Below are 23061 nucleotides of genomic sequence, written 5' to 3'. Positions count from 1 at the left end.
TGTAAAATTTGACACTCCAACGAATACCAGGCAAAGTGTTCTAATATTTACCTTCCCTTTGCCGTGTGGAATTCCTAAAGGACATTCTCTGACAGCTCCTAACAAAGCGGCAATGGCAAAACTATAGCCAGTCACTGCTTCTGGGGAGGATTTCATTGCTGTCAGGCGCTCAATACAGCTATCCAGAAGTGGAGAGAGATAGCAGGGCAATGCTATAGCAATACATCGTAAGCACCATGCTGCTGCTAGCTGAACAGAAATGCAGGGATGAAGGATAATGGAGATTACTGCATCCAGGACTCCTGGAAAACCGAACATATTACAAGATTAAAAACACATATGAGAATGCTAAGACAGTAAAGCAACAGAGCTTCTACTTTTTTGCCGTTATATTTCACTGTAAGCTCAAAAAAAAACAAATGCAGAATTATCAGAAGTTTCTGGCAGACTGATATAAATAAAGAAGCTACTCGATGTAAATCAGGTGTCCAGATTCTCTTAAGCCTAAATGGACACTTGGGTCAGTGAGAAGTAACAGGACAGAAAAGCTAGGCAGATTCTTGTTCCTGACTAGGTCATCATCAGCCTTAGAGGCTGTGTGGCATGTGTTGCAAAACTGCAGCAGCAAAACTGCAATTTTATACAAACATCTCTTTAGAAATGTTCCCAAGAATTCTGCAGTAAGTGAATCAGGATCATATAGAACTGTGGCTTTGTCTGTAAAGCGTCCTTTCATTTGAGTCATTTCTTGGTAATTACCCAGACACATTTATATTGTTTTCTTGGCAACATTACAAAAAAAAAAGCTTTATTAAAGCTTTCAACTTCTTAATCTATCTAGTCTGGGATTTCTTGCTTGTCTCACATAACCGGGTGCAATATTCTTGGCATTTTTATGAAATTATCTAATTTATAGGCTAACTGCTGTCTCATTTTGACACAGTCCTTATACAGTGATCCCCCGCTCGTTGCGAGGGTTCCGTTCCAGGAGCCCCCGCAACGAGCGGGTTTTCGCGAAGTAGCGATGCGGAAGTAAAAACACCTTCTGCGCATGTGCAGATTGTGTTTTTATTCCCACAGCGCTAGCGAGGAGCCGAAGATTGGGGGCGGCACGGCTGTTTGCCACCGGCATGGAGGGCTTCCTAGCAGCCCCCCAAACCCGGGTTGGGGGTCCGGGGGGCGCTGGCTCTCGCCGCTTTCGAGCTGAATCCGGGAGCGAATTCGCTCCCGGATTCAGCTCGAAAGCGGCGAGAACGAACGGCAAGGAACGCCTTTTCCACGCCGTTCATTCTCGCCGATTTCGAGCTGAATTCGGGAGCGAATTCGCTCCTGGATTCAGCTCGAAAGCGGCGAGAACGAACGGCAAGGAACGCCTTTTCCACGCCGTTCATTCTCGCCGATTTCGAGCTGAATCCAGGAGCGAATTCGCTCCCGGATTCAGCTCGAAAGCGGCGAGAACGAACGGCAAGGAACGCCTTTTCCACGCCGTTCATTCTCGCCGATTTCGAGCTGAATCCGGGAGCGAATTCGCTCCTGGATTCAGCTCGAAAGCGGCGAGAACGAACGGCAAGGAACGCCTTTTCCACGCCGTTCATTCTCGCCGATTTCGAGCTGAATCCGGGAGCGAATTCGCTCCCGGATTCAGCTCGAAAGCGGCGAGAACGAACGGCAAGGAACGCCTTTTCCACGCCGTTCATTCTCACCGATTTCGAGCTGAATCCGGGAGCGAATTCGCTCCCGGATTCAGCTCGAAAGCGGCGAGAACGAACGGCAAGGAACGCCTTTTCCACGCCGTTCATTCTCGCCGATTTCGAGCTGAATCCAGGAGCGAATTCGCTCCCGGATTCAGCTCGAAAGCGGCGAGAACGAACGGCAAGGAACGCCTTTTCCACGCTGTTCATTCTCGCCGCTTTCGAGCTGAATCCAGGAGCGAATTCGCTCCCGGATTCAGCTCGAAAGCGGCGAGAACGAACGGCAAGGAACGCCTTTTCCACGCCGTTCATTCTCGCCGCTTTCGAGCTGAATCCAGGAGCGAATTTGCTCCCGGATTCAGCTCGAAAGCGGCGAGAATGAACGGCGTGGGCGGGCGAAGGGCGGGCGGCAGCGAGGAGTTTGCGTGGGCGGTGGGGAAACTCCTCGCTGACGCCAGCAAGAGGGGGAAGACTCAGGGAAGCCGCCCAGCAGCTGATCTCCCGGTTGCCATCTACGCATGCGTGCCCACGGGCACGCATGCGTAGATGGTATTTTGACTTCCGGGTTGAAAAATAGCGAAGTACCCTGTTCGCAATGGTTGGGGACGCAATAAACGGGGGATCACTGTATAGCTCTGTGAAACACTATGAGATCTCAAAATGATATAAAAATGCAGTCTTCCCTCTCACTGCTAAACTAAGAACTGATCTCAATAACACATTCCCAATAGGTTCCCTATAATGATCTGTGATGATTCAGAATCTATACAGAATGTTTTAATTTATCAAAAGAAAGATTTCTGCAGCTGTCTGAACTCTCTCTTTCTGTAGAATACATCTTGAAACAATTTATGGTACCATCACTCATTTTTGTATTATTTATCCTATAGCTTAAGACTCTATGAGAGTATTACCTGTACTAGAATCTTGCAGAACAGGTGCAGCAGTAGTACCTAAGCCGTGTATGAGGTTTCCAAGCTCTTCTAGAGCACATATTAGCATATGCTGGTTTGCTATTACCTCTGTATGGGTTCCCACATTACAGTTACTCACTGCAGCATCTGACAACAGAAAATGTTATGTTAATAAAATAAATAAAATCTAGGGACAGAGGGCTGACACATATGTTAATGACTAAAATGAAGTTACACTTTGGACTAAATTATTGCATATTTGTATTATTATTGTTGTTGTTGTTGTTGTCAGTACAACACAGCAAATGAGATCACTATGCTGGATTTCATATTTCATCATCAGTCGGGCACTTCCCAAGCACCTAGGACTGCGTGATGTAGCGGCGAATTATGTGTGCCGATTCCAGTAAAGCGGCTTTTTGCAATTGACAGATGGAGATTTTGTCAATTCCGATGGTTTTCAAATGTCTGCTGAGATCCTTTGGCACTGCGCCCAGCGTGCCAAGGACCACTGGAACCACTTTGTCTGGCTTATGCCAGAGTCTTTGCAACTCGATTTTTAGATCTTCATATTTCACTAATTTCTCTAGCTGCTTCTCCTCAATTCTGCTGTCTCCTGGGATTGCAATGTCGATGATCCATACTTTCTTTTTCTCCACAATCAGGATGTCTGGCGTGTTATGCTTCAGAATTTGATCAGTCTGAAGTCGGAAGTCCCACAGTAGTTTTGCTTGCTCATTTTTAACTACTTTTTCGGGCTTATGATCCCATCAGTTCTTTGCCACTGGTAGATGGTAGTTCTGGTAGAAGTTCCAGTTGATCAACTGTGTCACAGCATCGTGTCTATGTTTGTAGTCAGTCTGTGCGATCTTTTTGCAGCAGTTGAGTCTGCACTTTGGATCGTCTGTTGACTTTTCAATTCTGGCTTTGATAGCATTCGTTCTAATGGCCTGTTCTTGTGCAGCCAGTATTAGCCCTTCTGTCTCCTTTTTGAGTGTTCAACTTTTAAGCCATGACCAGGTCTTTTCTTTATCCACTTTGCCTTCAATCTTCTCCAAGAACTGGCCATGCAATGCTTTGTTTCACCAGCTGCCCATACGATATTGAGTTACAGTTTTTCTGTACTGTTCCTTAGTTTGTTTCGCCTTGAGAAGCTTCCTATTGTTTAGACCTCTATCAATGCTGGCTCTTTGCTCTCCTTCATAGTCAGCTAATGCATGCTTCTCTTCTTCCACTGTCTGCCTCACTTACAAAAGTCCTCTGCCACCTATTTTCCTTGGTAAATATAGCCTGTCAATGTCACAACTGTCAATAATAACAACAACAACAATAATAACAATAATAACTATTATTATTGTTGTTGCACAATAGTTATTATTATTGCTGTTGTTGTTGTTGTTATTATTATTATTATTATTATTATTATTATTATTATTATTATTATTACATGTATGCCGCCCCTCTCTGAAGACTCGGGGCGGCTCACCGGTAATTTATCTCTATCATTTGCAAAGTTGATTAAGATAATAAATAAGTTGGCAGCAACTTAGTTTTATGATCATGGTAGTGTACTAATATTTGTCTAACAATAGCCACTACAGAATCATGATTCTAGAAACTGCCTGCAATAATGAGCGGTTTCCATTAATTGGTCTTTTCTGACCTTCTTATGCTCCTGAATAAGATATATTAAAGAAAACCTAGACCCAGTTTGCTCAGATTCAGCAAACTTTTCTGGTTACATCATCTAGATTTCATCAAACCTTCCAAACAGAGCAAGAATGAATGGGATCATTTATTTCAGCGTGACTTGTTAAACAGAAGATAAAAGCTTGTAATTAGTGGGTGCTGTGCTTGTGATTCCATCATCAGATATACATGTTAGTGGGATGTAATATAAAATTGTCTGTCAAGCCTAGAGTCAGCTACTATATCTACTTTCTACACATTTATCTAAAACTGAATAATGGGAAAAATTCACGACATTTTAAGATTTTAAATGATTTTAAAAAGCCACAGAGAGACTTGGTTTATGTGGGGGATTAAATTAATGTATGACTAGATTAGGAAATGTGAAAGCACAGAGGGAGGGTTAGCAAATAATCTTGTTAGTTCCATACCCATAACTTTCTTCAGTTTCCAGATGGCTTGACAAACCTCCTTGGCAGTTGCAATTCGAGCTTTTTCCCCGAGAAGGCCTCCTACTGTAGCTCGGAGAATAAATGAAATACAACGGCGGCTACAAATACTGTCCATTTGTGTCTGAATAGCCTTAGGGTGAGACTGAGAGACCAGATCCAGAATGTGGGAAAGCAAAGCACAAAAATTCCTTTCAAGCCATTCTCCTCCTAGTGCGGAAATGAATACCACATATGCCTGGAAAACAATTGATTTTAAAAAATATTAAAATCAGTTCTAACTTGCACATATTACAAAAACATGAAACCATTTTAATGTATTCATTTAATGTATTTATTTACATTTATAGCTTCTTTAAGTAGAGTGAAAAGATTTGAAAAATAAATTTGATTTGATCAAATTAAGCCGAATGTTGAAAAATTCCTTCTCTCAATCAAAATACTAATAAATACCAAGTTAAGATTAACTGTAAACTTAATATTCCAGTGAAAAATAAAAACAATGATATCAGTATAATTTTATATGTAAATTTATATTTAGGTAAAATTGAATTTCAAGAACAATTCAGGTAAAACTGCCATGCTTCTTACCCTTACAAATTTTAAAGACATCTTAGAAATTATTGAAATATTCCCGTTTTTCTAAATTTATTTATGTATTTAGTTATTATTAATTTATATGCTGCCCCTCTTCGAGGTAAAATTGGTTTTACAGCAATGGAAACTAGAACATAAAGGCAGTGAACAGCTTGAAAGATTACAACCCAATCAATAAAAGCAATCTCAGTGTATTGAGTTTATAGAATACTGTCCTACTTACTAAAAACAAGTAGTTCGATGGTGATCTTTCATAGCTGTGAGCCACTCAACCACCTATGTGTGATCTGGCAGCCATATAAATTTGTTAGTAAATAAATAAAATAAATATATTTAAAGAAACTAAAATTAATTTCCATACCTTTAAAGACAGAAATGGGGATAATCTTAAAGGGACTGTAGATGAAAAGTATAGTAATACTTTCCCCCTTTAAAACAGAACATTTAAAAGGAAGGTTACCGCATAAACCCATCTTCCAGGGGGCAAACACATGATTTCAGGCCAAAATTAACATTTTACAGGGGTAACAAAGAATGATTTATGTCATGTTTTTCTGCCCAAATTAGAAGGCAGAGCAGCCTGACTTAATTGCCTCAGTAGCTTGCAAAAATTCATACATAATTTCTATATGTGATACATATAATCCTCGACTTAACAACAGTTCATTTAAAGTTATAACAGTCCTGGAAAAAGTGACATGATTGTTTTTCACATGACTACTGCAGCTTATTATCAAAATTCAGACACTTGGCAATTGACTCATATTTATGAAGGTCGCAGTGTCCCAGAGTCATGTGATCAGTTTTTGCAACCTTCTGTCAAGCAAAGTCAATACGGAAGACAGATTCATTTAACAACTGCGTTACTAACTAAACAACTGCAGTGATTCACTTAACAACAGGCACAAGAAAGGTTGTAATATGGGATAAAACTCACTTAAGAAATCTGGCTGCAATAATGAACAGCTTCCATTAATTGATCTTTTTTGACCTCCTTATGCTGCCTGAGTAAGCTACCATATTTTTCGGAGTGTAAGACCCTCTGGACTATAAGATGCCCCTACCTTTTGGGGGGAGGAAAACGAGGGGGGAAAAATCTGCCTCTGTCTCTGCCTCCCAGCAATTTGCCTACTTACAGCAAACCGATTGTTTTAGTTTCACTTTCACCACAGCCTCATTAGCACAAGGGGGGGGGAATTCTGCCCCTGCCTCTCAGCAATTTGCCTCCTTGCAACAGGCAGTCCGTTTCAGCTTCAGTACAGCCTGATTAGCACAAGAAAAAAAAATCTGCCTCTGCACACAGGGAGGCTGCAATAGGCAATGGCAATTCCTGCAGCCTGAAACAGCTGATGGTCAGGAGACCATCCAAAATCAGTTGCTGTGTTAATCAGGCTGTGCTGAAGCTGAAATTAAAACAAGCTGTTTGCCACACAGAGGTAAATTCCCGGGAGGCAGAGACCAAAGGGTGGGAGCTGGTGGGTGAGCAGGGCTACATTCGGTGTATAAGACACACCCAAATTTTCATCCTCTTGTGTGGGGAGGGGAATTGTGTCTTATATTTTGAAAAAATACTGTACATTAAAGCAGTGTTTCCCAACCTTGGCAAATTGAAGATATCTGGACTTCAACTCCCAGAATTCCCCAGCCAGCATTCGCTGGCTGGGGAATTCTGGGAGTTGAAGTCCAAATATGTTCAAGTTGCCAAGGTTGGGAAACACTGCATTAAAGAAATGTGCTCAGATTCAGCACTCAGGTTTTATTTGTTTGTTTGTTTGTTTTGTCAAGTACGTATTGGTGGTACACAAAAATATAATAATATTTATATACATGATACTAGTAAAATAGAAACATTAGGACAGGGGATGGAAGGTACACTGGTGCACTTATGCACGCCCCTTACTGACCTCTTAGGAATCGGGAAAGGTCAACAGTGGATAGTGTAAGGGAAAAATGTTGAGGGTTAGGTGATGATACTACAGAGTCTGGTAGTGAGTTCCATGCATCAACTACTCAGTTACTAAAGTCGTATTTCCTGCAGTTGAGTTTAGAGTGGTTTACTTTAAGTTTGTATCTGTTGTGTGCTCATGTTGTTGTGGTTGAAGCTGAAGTAGTCATTGTCAGGAAAGACATGGTAGCAGATGATTTTATGTGCTATGCTTAAGTCGTGTTTAAGGCGACGTAGTTCTAAACTTTCTAAACCTAGGATTGTAATTCTAGTTGCGTAGGATATTCTGTTGTGAGTGGAGGAGTGGAGGGCTCTTCTGGTAAAGTATCTCTGGACATTTTTTAGAGTGTTTATGTCTGAAATGCGGTGTGGGTTCCAGACAGCTGAGCTGTATTCAAGCATTAAGGTTGTGACCTTTAAAGCCCTTCATGGCATCGGACCAGAATATCTCCGAGACCGCCTCCTGCCGCACGAATCCCAGCGACCGATTAGGTCCCACAGAGTGGGCCTTCTCCGGGTCCCGTCAACTAAACAATGTCGGTTGGTGGGCCCCAGGGGAAGAGCCTTCTCTGTGGCGGCACCGGCTCTCTGGAAACAACTCCCCCCGGAGATTAGAACTGCCCCTACTCTTCCTGCCTTCCGTAAACTCCTTAAAACCCACCTTTGCCATCAGGCATGGGGAAATTAAACATCTCCCCCTGGGCACGTTTAATTTATACATGGTATGCTTGTGTGTGTGTCTGTTAGTATATGGGGTTTTTTAAATCTTTAAATATTTTAATTAATTGGATTATTATGATTTGTTTCACTTGTTGTGAGCTGCCCCGAGTCTTCGGAGAGGGGCGGCATACAAATCCAAATAATAAATAAAATAAAAAATAAATTGGTCTGGCGAAAGTTTTGTATGCTCTGGTTAGTAGTGTGAGATTACCGGAGCAGAAGCATAATATGCTTTATTTAACATACCATACATAGTCAATTAGAGTATGTTAAATACAGCATATTATGGCTTAGTTTTCATTAACAATTGAGATAAATGCTCATCAGTATTAAAATCATTCAGACTTCTTTCAGAATGTTGGAAACCCTAACTGCAACATAAACATATTCAACAGGAACAATATATAGTACATTGTTCCCTCGATTTTCGCGGGGGATGCGTTCCGAGACTGCCCGCGAAAGTCAAATTTCCGCGAAGTAGAGATGCAGAAGTAAATACACAATTTTTGGCTATGAACAGTATCACAAGCCTTCCCTTAACACTTTAAACCCCTAAATTGCAATTTCCCTTAGCAACCATTTAGATCATTACTTACCATGTTTATTTATTAAAGTTTATTTAAAAAAATATTTATTAAAGTAAAGGATGAAAGTTTGGCAATGACATATTACGTCATCAGGCGGGAAAAACCGTGGTATAGGGAAAAAACCCACAAAGTATTTTTTTATTAATATTTTTGAAAAACCGTGGTATAGAGTTTTTGCGAAGTTCGAACCCGCGAAAATTGAGGGAATACTGTACAGTATATACATATAGTACAGTAACAAATTTGTCACACAAATGTAAATAAAATTAAAACACAACATGTTTTAATATTTAAACATAATTTAACATAATATAACTCAAACCTGAGTAACTCCAACTCTGATATCCCTACTGACTGAGCTTGTTCCTTTCAAAATATCACCACTGGTTCGTAGAAATCCAGAACTTCCACGAAGAAAACCTGTCCCTAGCAGTTCCAAAGCTTCCATAAATGAGATTTTGCGAACATGTTGTCTAGCAGAGGCTTTAAAAAACAAACATACAGTCATACCTCATATATACACAACACAGTCTTTCATTTACTTTCATCTTCTATTGCAGGGCTGAAAGCTTGCTTAACAAGATCGTTAACCAATAAACGACCTGTAGTGCGCTTTTAGTTTGTGAAGCCAGCCAGAGTTGTTGGGAAATTGAATAGCCTCTAAATATGGCAAGTAAACAACTAAAGAAACAATCATGGATAAAATATTCAAATCTGTGCCCAATTACACGTCAGTTTATGAAAAGGTCTTTCCATAATCAGCAAGAGCCTTGTCTTTTCTTTTATAAAAGACAACTATCATAATGAGACCAAATCACATTGGACTAAGTTAAAATTAAATATGAGCAACAAAAAGGTTGCTGAAGGGAGAATCTACTTTGCAACCACTCTTGTACTTCATAGTTATCTATAAAACAGTCTGAAAGTCTACTTACGGGTTAGCTAAGCTAAATCAAATCATGATTACAGGCAAGAATTGAGAAGTCTGGTTCACTGTCTAGAACAGTGGTCCTCAACCTTTCTAATGCCGTGACCCCTTAATACAGTTTCTCATGTTGTGGTGACCCCTAACCATAAGTCTAGCATCAATTCTCCCAACAAAGCTTTAAGCTGATTGGCAGGAAGGTCAGAGGGACACCCCCACTGTAAATGCCTGATTGGTTGGATTGTCAAAATATGTCCCAGGGCGCCAGAATAGAAGCTTTAGTTCCTAACACCATGGGAAATTTGTCTTTTCACATGGTCTTAGGTGACCCCTGTGAAATGGTCGTTAGATCACCAAAAGAGTCCCAACCCCAGATTGAGAACCACTGGTCCAGAACAACCTGTTTGACAAAAAATATTAGATTAGTCTATCTTGGAAACAAAGTTTTTATGAATACAATGAATTAAATTAAAAGTCAATTGATGGAAGGCAAGAATGGCTCAAATATTAGTACTGTAAAGCTTTGGCAATGGGCAAACATTACTCTAAATTAAGAAATATCATTAATAAAATAATCATATCATATCAATGTACCTATACATGCAACTTAATACAACCAGTTTACTTAATGTTATTCAGATGAGCTTTATTCTCATTAAATTACATAATATAACTGAAGATACTGTAATTATTTAAGTAGACTATCTTTTTCTTTATGAGAAAGAAAAAGGAAGGCTAAATTTGCTATTATTAATAGTAATTAAATTGGTAAGTGTAATTCTGTCAATGTAATGAAATATTTTAATATTTTATTAATCCACATAATAGAGGTACATTAATAAGACTCTGGGAGTCACTTCTGTAGTGCAGATTGTTAACATTCAAACTGAGCTGAATGGGGGAAACTAAGTACTGGATGGGCGTTTTAACATCTACCTCTAAATAATGTAAGTATTTTTTATTATTTACAATGTTTCCTCATATGTTATTTCCTCGCTGATCTGGGTGCTGTTAAGTTTAATTGCCATTTAGTTGACTTAACTTTCCCCCCACTTTACCACAGCAGAAAGTAGAAATATTTCCTGTCACTATTTTTATTCTGATGCAGCACACACTCATGACCATACAAGATATTGTTGACTTCAGGCGACTGCCTGAATTAGTCCTTGCAATTTTCTTGGCAATAGTTCAGAAGTAATTTTTCACTGTTTCTATCCTAGAGTTTATAGTGACTGACTGAACCAAGGTAATGCAGCTGGCTTTGCGTCTAAAATAAAATTCTAATTCAGTGTCCTCATTTCTAACCTGGTTTCTCAATAATTACACAAAACTCTCTATACAGCCCTGTGTATATATATGTGTGTGTCTTTGTGTATGTAGTGTGTATATGTGCTAGTTGATATGTTATTATGTTATCATATTAGTATATTAGCTATCTAATCCCTCAGTGACCAATTCTGAAGGGTCTTTATTACCGGTAGTGCTTAAAACTTCCTCAGCCAAATTAAGGATGAAAAAATAAATCAACTCACCTGTGGCTTGTTTTGATGTTACAGCACTAATCAATACATTGCCTAAAAGCTTACAAACGGCCATTCGCACTTCATAGTTGGAGCCTTCAAAGGATTTAAAACATAGAGTTACTACACTATCTATGTCTGTACTCCACATAAAAGTTGCTTCAATCTGAAGTTCAAGAAGACACTATATTAAAAAAAAAGGTGGGGAAGAGAAGACAAGCAAAATAAACAAATCAAATAATCTGTGCATAAATATTGTATAGCTTAAAAATACTTTAAAAATGAGCTGCATCCAACAATGTCTATCAAGTAGGAAAATAAAAACTATTACATAAAGTCTTCTCTCCTCTAAATCTGACCCAGAAATACATAAGATCAACAGAGAGGAATAGAAACTTTTTTGTAGAATGTAGATATTACTATTAGGACTTTGGATAGTATCAATTTATCTGGGGTTGAGAATTCATTAGTGGGACTTTTTGTTTATTTTTACAGATGCACACACAAATATATATATGTGTACACACACACACACACACACACACACACATACACCTCTTGGACCTCACTCTTTCTCAGTCCAACTTACCTCACAGGGTTGTTGTGGGAAAATAGGAGGAGAAACAAGCATTATGTTCCCTTGAGTTATTTGTAAAAAAATAATGAAGGCACGATAAAAAAATCTACAAAAATCTCAAACCTAGACTAATATCAAAAATATTTATGCATTGTCAATTATAAATATAAGGAAATAAAAGCATATAAACCTAAAGCCATTAAACTTTACAAATTTTCTGTTCTTTTGATGAAAGAAATAAAATATTTCAATAATTCTTCGATTGGATGGGAAGGATGTACACTGGTACCTTGCTCAAACTTTGTTTTTGTCATTCCAGAAAGGATTATATACTGTATTGCTAATTGCACTGAATAACTATTCAATGTCCTCGTTTCTAGCCTAGTCCCTTAATCATTACACCAAACTTTGTCTATAATAAATACTGCTGTTGTCAAAGAATCTTTATAGAGACATAAGGTCAGATTGCAAAATGTATATCGTTTTAATAGACATAAATTAATATACTTAATTTATCTATGAAGGAAAAATCCTAACAAAAGTTTGTTATATTTCATATGCCAAAATCTTTTTGGTAATACAAGATAGAAGTTGCAATGGATGCTGTTTTATTCTTTGTGTAACATATGAAATGGTATACAGGAAGATTAATTACAAAAAAGAATAATATTTTACCTTTGCAGCAGCACAACGAACTGCCATTGATCTATCTGTCAAACATGTACGTGCAGCTTTGTAGATATCTCTGTGACAAGGAACAGCAGCAGCTCCCAATCCTTTCAGTATGTTCTGCAAACTTAGCATGATCTCGTATCGTCCTTGAGACTGACAAGGTCAAAAAAAAAAATCACCATCATCTTATTATAAGACAAAGGTACTAGGATTGTTTTCTATTTTTGCATTTTCATTTTGCTACTCTTCAAAAAACAAAATTTTACTAACATCGTAATTATGTTAGGTGAATTAGGTGAAAATTTTTGCCAAAGGTCCCATTGTTAAATTCATGGCAGAGAAGTCATAGCACAGTACTGGAAACTGTCTGTCTCTAACAAGTTTCAGCACTTTATTAGTGAGTTATTGAAAACCTACGGTAACTAATTCATTTTATAAAGAGACACTTGCAGATCACTTCCGCATTAATGAAGGTGCAAATGTGACTACTTAAAATAACAATACACATCACTTTTAGGCAAGCCAATGATTTCATTTAAAGCATTTTCATCATATTGTTCAGCCAAAAAGTCTAAGTCAGTGATGGCAAACCTGTGTCACATGGAGCCATATCGGAGGGCACGTGACAAAGGCGTCGTCCTATGTTAGCTCCAGCGTGCATGCGCACACTGGCCAACTGATTTTCGGCCTTAGGAAAGGCCGTTTCACCCTTCACTGCCTGAGGTCCTGAAGCGCAAAAAAATGTCCAATGGGAAAAACAGAAGTTCAGAAAACGGACTTCTGGTTTGCCTGTTGTGCTGCTTTTCACACTCCAGAGCTTCAGGAAGCTTCCTTGAAGCCTTCGGAAAACCGCTAATGGGGAAACCGGAAGTCCGTTTTTCCAAACTTCCAGTTTGCCCATTTTTTCACAGTTCCAGGCTTCAGTGAGGCCTGTGCACATGCGGAGGCGGGAGGTTGTGCACATGCACATAGGCAGCATGGGGGGTTCCATATGCCTGAAGGGAGGAAATGGTTGTGGGCATGTGCGTGCATACTACTGCACGCACTTTTGGCACGCAAATCAAAAAAGGTCTAAGGCATCGTCTTTAACATGATTACTATAAATAAAACAAGACAAAATAATTACTTCCAATAGACACATCTCAATAAAAATATAAAATATCGGGAAGAATAAAAACAGGAGTAAGGAATGCAAGAAAAAATTAAATCATGGGATCAAATGTTCATGCTTAATGTTAATTTTGATAAAGATTAAAAAGAGAAGAAAAGTCTTTAAAAGATTCATCGTACTTTGCAATTAGCCTATTTTTGATTCAAAGAAGTTTTGAAGAAATTTAATTTGTTTTTTAGATATCATCCTGTCCTCAAATGTCAAAATCTCATATCCATTAGACCTTCATTAAAATTGTTTTCTTCACTAGACTTTAAATCTATATTTTATTTCAACTTTAACACCTGCTCATTTACCTCTGCATTCTTCATTGCTTTAAGAATATTTCCCACAGTATTCACAAAGCTGTTGCCCAAAATTCTTCCCAGTTTTTTGTATAAATAGCCCAAACAAACCACTGCAGCACTTTTAAAACAGAAAAGAGAAAAATGTAGTCAGGCAACCTTTAAAAAACATTAATAATATTATTCTATACTTCATTTTATTATAAACTGATAAAAATTTAATAATCAACAGCTATTAATAAAAAGCCTTTAAATATTAAATTATTTAGAAAAAATTCCTTAATCTATGGTTTCTGGTTGTATTAGGTTGCCATCTCCTTGCCCTATGTTGACTGGTAATTCTGCACAACAAAAGTGAAAGACAACCAGTTGTTTAAGAAAGGTTTAAGGTATACATTTCAGAATTACATTGATACCTTGTCTTACAAACTTAATTGGTTCTGGGACGAGGTTCTTAAGGTGAAAAGTTTGTAAGATGAAACAATGTTTCTCATAGGAATCAATGGAAAAGCGATTAATGTGTGCAAGCCCAAAATTCACCCCTTTTGCCAGCCAAAGCACCCATTTTTGTGCTGCTGGGATTCTCCTGAGGCTCCCCTCCATGGGAAACCCCACCTCCGGACTTCTGTGTTTTTGCGATGCTGCAGGGGAATCCCAGCAGGGAAATCCCAGCATCACAAAAATGAGCGCTTCGCTGGCAATGGAAGTCCAGAGGTGGGGTTTCCCAGTGAAGGGAGCCTCAGTGAAATCGCAGCATTGCAAAAACACCGAAGCCCTCAAAACCTGACCTCTGGACCTCTGTGTTTTTGTGATGCTGCGATTTCACTGAGGCTCCCCTCACTGGGAAACCCCACCTCCGGACTTCCGTTGCCAGCGAAGTGCTCCTTTTTGCGATACTGGGATTCCCCTGCTAGGATTCCCCTGCAGCATCGCAAAAACACAGAAGTCCGGAGGCGGGGTTTCCCATGGAGGGGAGTCTCAGGAGAATCCCAGCAGCGCAAAAACGGGTGCTTCGCCGGCAACGGAAGTCCGGAGGCAGGGCATCCCAGCGGCGGCGGTGGGTTTTTAAGGTGAAACTAGTTTGTAAGAAGAGGCAAAAAAATCTTAAATCCCGGGTTTGTATCTCGAAAACTTTGTATGACGAGGCGTTTGTAAGACAAGGCATCACTGTACTTTAAAAAAACTAAACTAAACTGATTCATAACCTTGTACAAAGAAACAACTGAATTTATTACTTACAAGTACTCCTCGACTTACAACCATAATTGAGCCTGGTAATTATTGTTGTAACTTGTGATGGTTATAAAGCAGATTATTGTGTTAACATTTTAATAATTTTTTGGTGGTAGTTGATAAGCCAATACCAGAGTTGCTAAGTGAACCCATTGTCATGGGTGGTTTTTGCCAGAAACCAGAAGCAAATGTTAGTTTTTGACAAAAATATTGTAAATATTTTTTACAATAGGGAAGTGTTTTTAATAGGAAAGTGAACACAAGAACAAGGGGACACAATCTGAAGTTAGTTGGGGGAAAGATCAAAAGCAACATGAGAAAATATTATTTTACTGAAAGAGTAGTAGATCCTTGGAACAAACTTCCAGCAGACGTGGTAGATAAATCCACAGTAACTGAATTTAAACATGCCTGGGATAAACATATATCCATCCTAAGATAAAATACAGAAAATAGTATAAGGGCAGACTAGATGGACCATGAGGTCTTTTTCTGCCGTCAGACTTCTATGTTTCTATGTAAATCGTGATCAAATGTTTACAGGATGCTATAATGCAAACCAAGCATTCCTCCAAGTGACTATACTTGGAGTCTTTGGAGAGGGGCGGCATAAAAGTCCAATTAATATATATGCAGTTTGCACAGAAGTGTTAGAGAGCATTCCACCAAATTCCAACGGCTCAGTTACGTAGACTAGTTGAAAGACTAGTCTTTCAACTAGTCTTATGTAACTAGTATTTCAATAACTGATATGAGGAAACAATTATTTTCTTTAGTATGAATTTATAAAAGATAACGAATGGGCATATGTTAGAAGAAAGCACTGCAAAAATGTTTATATTAAGAGAAGTTTCATATAATGAAAAGTATGAACTATTGTGTACAAAAAATTTTATGTCCTTTTTAAAGCAGTTAAAGCTATTTTTAGGTCATGTATACAGTACTTCCTTATTCCTTTGAAAAATCTTACACAATCCTCATAAACTCTAGCTATAATTTAATCTGAAGAATACTGCAAACCAATGTGAAGGCTTATTTTTATGAAAGGGGCTAGCGTCTCACTTGCAAAAGGATGAAGCATTATTGGGGCCAGATTGGAGTTGTTTATTTGATTGTAATTCTTGAATGCCTGTGTTTCAATGCCCGTCTGGTTATCTACTACAACATATAAACACCAATCCAACATTTCTAGGCATTCCTCCAATTACTGTGTTTTCATCACTGCCTCTTTTTCCAAACTAAATTGTTTTGATTATTCAGTTCCCATCATCCAACTATTGACTCATTCCTGGAAAAGAATAGAAATAAAAAGAAGAGGAGCTAAAAAGAAAGAAATTGCCTTTGTGTCGTGCAAATGGGCAGCGCATGGGAAAACATAGGGAACCATGGCTCTGTTACCACGCCAATGAAAAATTGGATGCAATCCTATTCTAATCTTCAAAACTCACTTTCACATTGTAGGCAATTTTGTTATTTTTATTTAAGACCCTTTAGGTTCTATGATGAAAAAAATAATGTTTTATTGTGACTTACAGTTTAGTAGGTAGATAGCTTGGTGAATCATCTTTACTGAGAATAAGTTCATTGCATTTGTCAATTGTTTGGTGAACAGAAAAAACATCTCCTGTGCTATACAATAAAATGAGGTTCTTGGCAATGAGTTGTCTAGCAGGAGGTCCTGGTGAACTGGTTAATAAAGATATCAGTTGCTCGACAAGTTTGTTCTGTTTTTCTCTTACATCAGCCTGGAAATATAGAATACATGGTTAACATTCAAACTCTTAACTATCTGAAAAGCTTCAGACCACTTTCAGTTGGATTCAGACGCATTCAAGTGAAGTCTGGCTCAAAGTAATATTCAATTTCCATTTCTAGTGCCTAGTCAACTCCTTAAATGATACACCTTCCTAGGAAAAAAAAGAAAAACCACAGGAAACAAATATATGTTCTGTCCTAGTTGTATCATTTTTACCTGATTAGTTGTTGGTAAAAGTTTTTCCAAAAACCTCAGCCATTCCAAAGCAAATGCTGCTTTCTGAAATTCACCCAGTTGATTATAAACCTCTTCATTAAATAGCAAGCTGCAAGCCAACTCCATTCTTTAAAGCATCTCCTTTTCTCTATGTGAAAGCCACTCCTGAAGGCACACAGGGATGTTGCTGTGTGATGTCACCATTTACTGGCTGAATGAAAAAGGGCACCTGAATAAATATATAATAAATATATTTAAGAATGGAAATTGCACATTTTAATTTCAGCATTTAATCTCAGCGTGCCTCGCTGACATTTTAAAAATATTAATAATTCTTGAAACTTAATTATTAAAACCCCTTAAAATCTGGCAACCAGAAGCCATTCTAGTGTACAAGAAAGATCAATGTAGACTGTTGCTTGTTTACATTTAATCCTTCATTTAGGCTGTTTTTTTACACAGCAAAGTGCAGTATGGGATATAGATCATGTGTTTTGCCTATGAGAAATTATTCTCACACTGATAATAGTAGAATTTTGACCCTTTCAATAGAAGAGACAACCCTCCTGTCCCCTGAATCGAAAACATATGAGAAGGCAGAACAGGTTTTGCCGTATTAGATTGTATAAATGAAGATTTCTTAGTTGATACTCATTAGAATTTTTCTGCTGCAACCCAAACACTCCTTTCAATAAATATTACTAAATATTACTAATAAATATTACAGGACCTTGAAAGTTGTGTTCTATAGGCCAACTATTTCCAGTTCAGCTTGCTACGAGGGAAATTGGATCCACCTTGCCCTAGAAGTTTTCATTCAGAGATTCTCAGATTGTAGATCAAGACAACTGAGTCACAACCACAATTGAGCCCAAACTTTCCACTGCTAAGCAAAGCAATTGATGTGTTTTGTTTTGCCCTATTTGATGACCTTTTTGCCAATCACTGCAGTTGTTAAGTGAATAGTGCAGTTATGAAACACTGCAGGACAGTGCAATTATAATAAATACATGCCAGATGCTGTCTCCGAGTCTTCGGAGAGGGGCGGCATACAAATCTAATAAATTGAATTGAAAATTGAATTGAATTGGTTATGCAGCTGTGAAGATGCTGCAACAGTTGCAAGTGTGAAAACAGATCACTGGTACAATATTTTAAAGTCTGAGAATTCTTGGAACATATACAATACAGTGATTAAAGGTAGAATATTTATTTCTTGCCCAACCATAAATTCAAATAAAAAATAGTTTTATTCATATGGGAGTCACATGGATAGGTTTATAATTTTAGGGAACTGCATTATCTCATATTTTGGGAACTCTTCTTCTAAGAACCAAACATTCAACATTCTCTGCATTTTGGATTGGTTTCTTATGAAAAGAAAATTCTGAAAAATATAGAACAATGAAAGAACTATATGTGGAAAGGGAATTCAATTAGCTCAGATTGTATAGTATTCATCAAATTTAAGAGCTAGTTTGAGAATAAATAGTTTGAGAATAAAAGTACGCTTCATTGTAACTCCATGTTAGCTTGAGAATAAAAGTACACTTCATTGTAACTCCATATTTTAGTATGAGTCAATTTTTTATATGGTCATTAATTTGCCACTGATTTTTTTTCTGTGTTTACTGAACATTTATATAGTATATGACAATATACATATAACATACAAATATTTTTGTCAATTTTGTACAAATATGTCTGGAGTTTTCTTCTGAAAGTTGATTTTCTTCATGAATTTCAGGGTCACTTCTTTGTTCTTTCATGCTGTAATTTTATTGTAGGGAGAAGAGCATTTCGACCATTAAAAGAAGAGACAGACATGAATGCCGTTAAGCTGTCCACTGAGATCTGATTATCTGATGTAATTTAAGAGAACAGGCTTATTATTTATTTATGCTGTTATGATAGTTGGTTTCTACCCAGAGGAACAAAGTCCTCTTAGTGTACAAACCAAATCCATTTGCTAGGTAATAAGTCCTATTGAAATTAATAACCTCATTTCTAAGTGACATTAGGGTGGCAAATGTACTGCAGAAAGCGCCACACATTTTATTTTATAAAAATAATGCCTATCATATTTAGGCATGTGTGGCAAAGCAAATAGGAATTGCATGATTGTTGTCATGTACCCTCCACTGCTATTAGGATCTGTATGATAAAAGAGGTACAGTCTAAGCAGATCCAATAGCATAAAAACTTCTCCACATTCTGTGAAAGTAGTTCATATCTTGTAGCACTAGACCCAAATACAATGACTAATTTTAGTAGATTGCAAAACCCATTTTACTTATTAAAAAACCAACATTTTGGGGGGAAATGTTTAGAAAACAATTAACAGCAATTATAATTTTTAGAAAAGCATGTGCTAAATATAGAAATAGTCAAACTCTTTCACAAAATGATTTAGAAATATTCATATTTTTTAGCCTTTTTTAGTTACAGGGAATTATTACTGGGCTTAAACTTGGTCTTTTTAAAGAGTATTAATATTCAAGCAGTAAACTATTTTCAGCCTTTCTGCTGCTTTTAACCTGGCAACCCATATTTTGAACATTATCGGCCACAAAGGTACAACATTTTTTGGAACAAAAAGCATTAGTGAAGTCATTATAATTTACTCAAATATAAATTCTGTGATAAAGCAGGTTTTGGGGATTGTATTTCAGAACAAGTGGCTATTTATGCGACTAAATATATTTCTGATTCCAAACAACAATCAATACTTCACCTTATGATTTATATTTACAAATATGCTCCAGAAACCTTTCTTGCAATGGCCAGCGCAGCAGAGTAAGTTCTTCCGATTCTTTACGTATGACATGAATCAATGAGTGCAAATTATACATATTTATTTTATCATTTATTTATTTATTGGATTTATATGCCACCCTCTCCGAGGACATATACTGTATTAGAATAGTTACCAAATAAATGACACGTTAATGGGAATGTTTAAAAGAGGGAGTAGGAAGCAATTTATTGTACCACCTATCAATTTGAAAATTACTTTTTCTAATTTAAAACACTCCCAATATATTTGTGTATTGATGCATCTTATAGAAATATATATATATGTTATATACATGTTTTAGCTGAATTTGAAAATTAAGGGAGACTAGGATAGATCTATTTCGGACTTATTTTGGCCTCATCAGCTAGCCATACCCTCACTGGGACTTGAACTTGCAACCGTGGCCTTGTAAGGCAGAGAATTAGCCTCTAGGCTATAGTATCCAATCCCTTCAGCTCTGTACCAGGGAAGGGTTACCTGTTTTTTTGTGTCGAATCACCCTGGTATATATATATACAGTGGTACCTCATCTTACGAATGCCTCTTCTAACTTTTCGAGATACGAACCTGGTGTTTAAGATTTTTTTGCCTCTTCTTCCGAACTATTTTTACCTTACGAACCCAAGCTGTCGCCACTGGGATTCCCCGCCTCCGGACTTCTGTTGCCAGCCGAAGCGCTGGGATTCCCCTGAGCCTCCTTTTGCTGGGAATCCCCGCCTCCGGACTTCCATTGCCAGCCGAAGTGCCAATTCTTGTGCTGCTGGGATACCGTTGAGGCTCCCCTCGCTGGGAAACCCCACCTCCGGACTTCCATTGCCAGCCGAAGCGCCCGTTCTTGCGCTGCTGGGGTTTTCCTGAGGCTCCCCTCACTGGGATTCCCTTCATTTTTGCCGGCACTGCTTTGAATCCCAGCGAGGGGAACCTCAGGGAAATCTCAGCAGCGCAGGAACGGGCACTTCATTTTCCAATGGAAGTCTGGAGGTGGGGATTCCCAGTGGCGCAAGGCAAAAGGGGTGAGTTTTGGGATTGCACGCATTATTCGCTTTTACATTGATTCCTATGGGAAATATTATTTCATCTTATGAACTTTTCTAGTTACGAACCTTGTCATGGAAAGAATTAAGTTCTTAAGATGAGGTACCACTGTATACACACACATATGCACACACACACACTGCTCAAAAAAATAAATAAAGGGGACACTTTAAAAAGTTTATGAATTCAAACTGACCACTTAGGAAGCAACACTGATTGTCAGTCAATTTCACATGCTGTTGTACAAATGGAATGGTTGTGCAAATGAAATATTCAATGAGAATATTTCATTCATTCCTATCTAGGAGGTGTTATTTGAATGTTCCCTTTATTTGTTGAACAGTACACACACTGCATAATCTCATTCTAAAACTGTACAAATATCATTCATCCCTGAGTTTGCAAATCTCTATGCACTTCCTTGAGAACAAGTACTACTGAACCAAATGAGAAACATATCTGAGCAAAAATCTATTGGATGAAACAGCAAGAGCAGAGGCCCTGGCATTTGTGTGGTGCAATTCCCCCCTCTGCTCATAAAAAGAGACATTCTATTCATGATTAACTGCTGTAATATATATCAATAACATAATGAACTTTCCCCCACAGGACAACTGTAATAAGGAAACAGGATGAATATTTAAAGTATATTAAATTATATTAGAGCTTTGTAACATGAAAAGATTACACATCGATGACTACTGGGAACTATAAAAATTCAAATATATTTTAATGCATTTCCCTTCCTTTGCCTGAAATTATTAACTTCTGTAATTTTTTGTAAAAGTATAATGAACTTATTTTTGCTTAACTGTGTAATAAGGCAATATTCAATTCTCACAGATAACTCAAATCTATCAAGCGTAAATCATAATTCTATTTATTAATTACATAGTAGTCCTAAGAAGGGAAAAAAACATGTACCTAGCTTTGGGCATCTTTAGAACACTAAATCTTGGCAAAGAGATTATCAATAAAATCAATCAATAGAACCACTACTCAAATTCTCATTTTAGTTCATTACCATTAAATTTTAATGATATAAACAAGAACATACATAAAAATATTTCTGGAATAATATGCTACTAAAAAGGATCTCTGTCCTCTCCTCTATCTTTTTGTCGTTAAAAAAGTATTGCGCAGACTTGGGAGGCTCTGAAGATATGGGAGACTACATAATATTTTAGAGCTGTTCTGCTTAAGCAAAGAAATCCCCTAATAATAGGAGGCATAGAATATTCTAAATATCTGGAAGAAAAGGGAAAGCAGAATAAAATATCCTGATGAAAAAGGTAACTGACAGGCTACAAATGTCAAGGTATGGTTTCTTTGTTCAATTAATGAAATGTTATAGTAATTTGAAAGGGTAACCATACCTCACATTCTTGTTATTCCAGTTAGAAGGAAAAGAATGGGCTGTTAGACATAAATATAATGAAAATGTAAATACAAGAAACAAAAATATTTACTTACTTACTAACTAACTAACTAACTAACTAACTAACTAACTAACTAACTAACTTATTTATTTATGGGATTTAAATAAATCCAACTCCAGTTGGACAAAAAATAATCTTGTATCAAGTTTCCTTGCTATTTTATTTACGGTATTTGATTTTTTAATTTATTCAATTATTATGCCGCCCTTCTCCTTAGATTCAGGGTGGCTTACAACATGTTAGCAATAGCACTTTTTTAAAACAGAGCTAGGCTATTGCCCCCACAATCCGGGTCCTCATTTCACATTTGAGTTGAGTTGATCATTCAATAAAGCTAGTTGTTTTTCTAAACCAATTAGGAGACAGACAACAATATTTCTACAAGTGATATTTTTTAAAAAAATACAGAAGCTTCACAATTCCTTTTATGTAGTCACTATGTTTACAGCTAAACTATGCCATTAACTAAGTTTATTTGATATGGGCTCAAAATAGCTGCTCTGTCTCAAAATAAATCAGCTTATTTGGCAAAAAAAAGTTTCAATTGCTTAATAATGGTACCCCATGCAATAAAGAATTTCTTACTGCAATCTGAGTTACTCATTCCACCTTTTTTGATTTTCAGTATTATCACACATGGAATAAGCTTGTGCTGCAAAGTCTTTTTCTTCTATTAATGTCAGACATAAACTGATCTATTCATTTCACTCAATAATGTCCCTTACCTTTTCTCAAGCTTCTCTGACTTTATGACCCCTGTGATGCTAGCTTTTATTGTTCTGTCCATTGTGATTTTCTGTTGCTCTCTGTTAAGATCTTCTCCAATCTTTCTCTTGGGATTTAG

At 37.5% G+C, this 23061-nt stretch overlaps 1 protein-coding gene across 4 annotated transcripts in view; it reads right to left on the bottom strand.

Moving 5' to 3' along the window:
• The window catches only part of HEATR5A (HEAT repeat containing 5A), a 96044-nt gene that overhangs the window by 70131 nt on the left and 2852 nt on the right, over positions 1–23061 (bottom strand). For all 4 annotated transcript variants that reach the window (XM_070755888.1, XM_070755879.1, XM_070755907.1 and 1 more), the window contains exons 2-10: positions 16947–17175; positions 16508–16719; positions 13754–13862; positions 12290–12439; positions 11050–11221; positions 8915–9075; positions 4726–4981; positions 2606–2752; positions 52–302 (exon numbers count right to left, since the gene is read on the bottom strand). In XM_070755888.1, the coding sequence (XP_070611989.1) occupies positions 52–302; positions 2606–2752; positions 4726–4981; positions 8915–9075; positions 11050–11221; positions 12290–12439; positions 13754–13862; positions 16508–16719; positions 16947–17072 (1584 nt within the window). In that variant the 5' untranslated portion in view covers positions 17073–17175. The remainder of the gene's footprint in view (positions 1–51; positions 303–2605; positions 2753–4725; positions 4982–8914; positions 9076–11049; positions 11222–12289; positions 12440–13753; positions 13863–16507; positions 16720–16946; positions 17176–23061) is intronic.

The sequence above is a fragment of the Erythrolamprus reginae genome, chromosome 1 (assembly GCF_031021105.1).
Source record: "Erythrolamprus reginae isolate rEryReg1 chromosome 1, rEryReg1.hap1, whole genome shotgun sequence".
In the NCBI taxonomy this organism is placed as follows: Eukaryota; Metazoa; Chordata; class Lepidosauria; order Squamata; family Dipsadidae; genus Erythrolamprus; species Erythrolamprus reginae.
The sequence above is the reverse complement of the archived record's forward strand: the minus strand, read 5'-3'. Positions and strand labels throughout refer to the sequence as shown.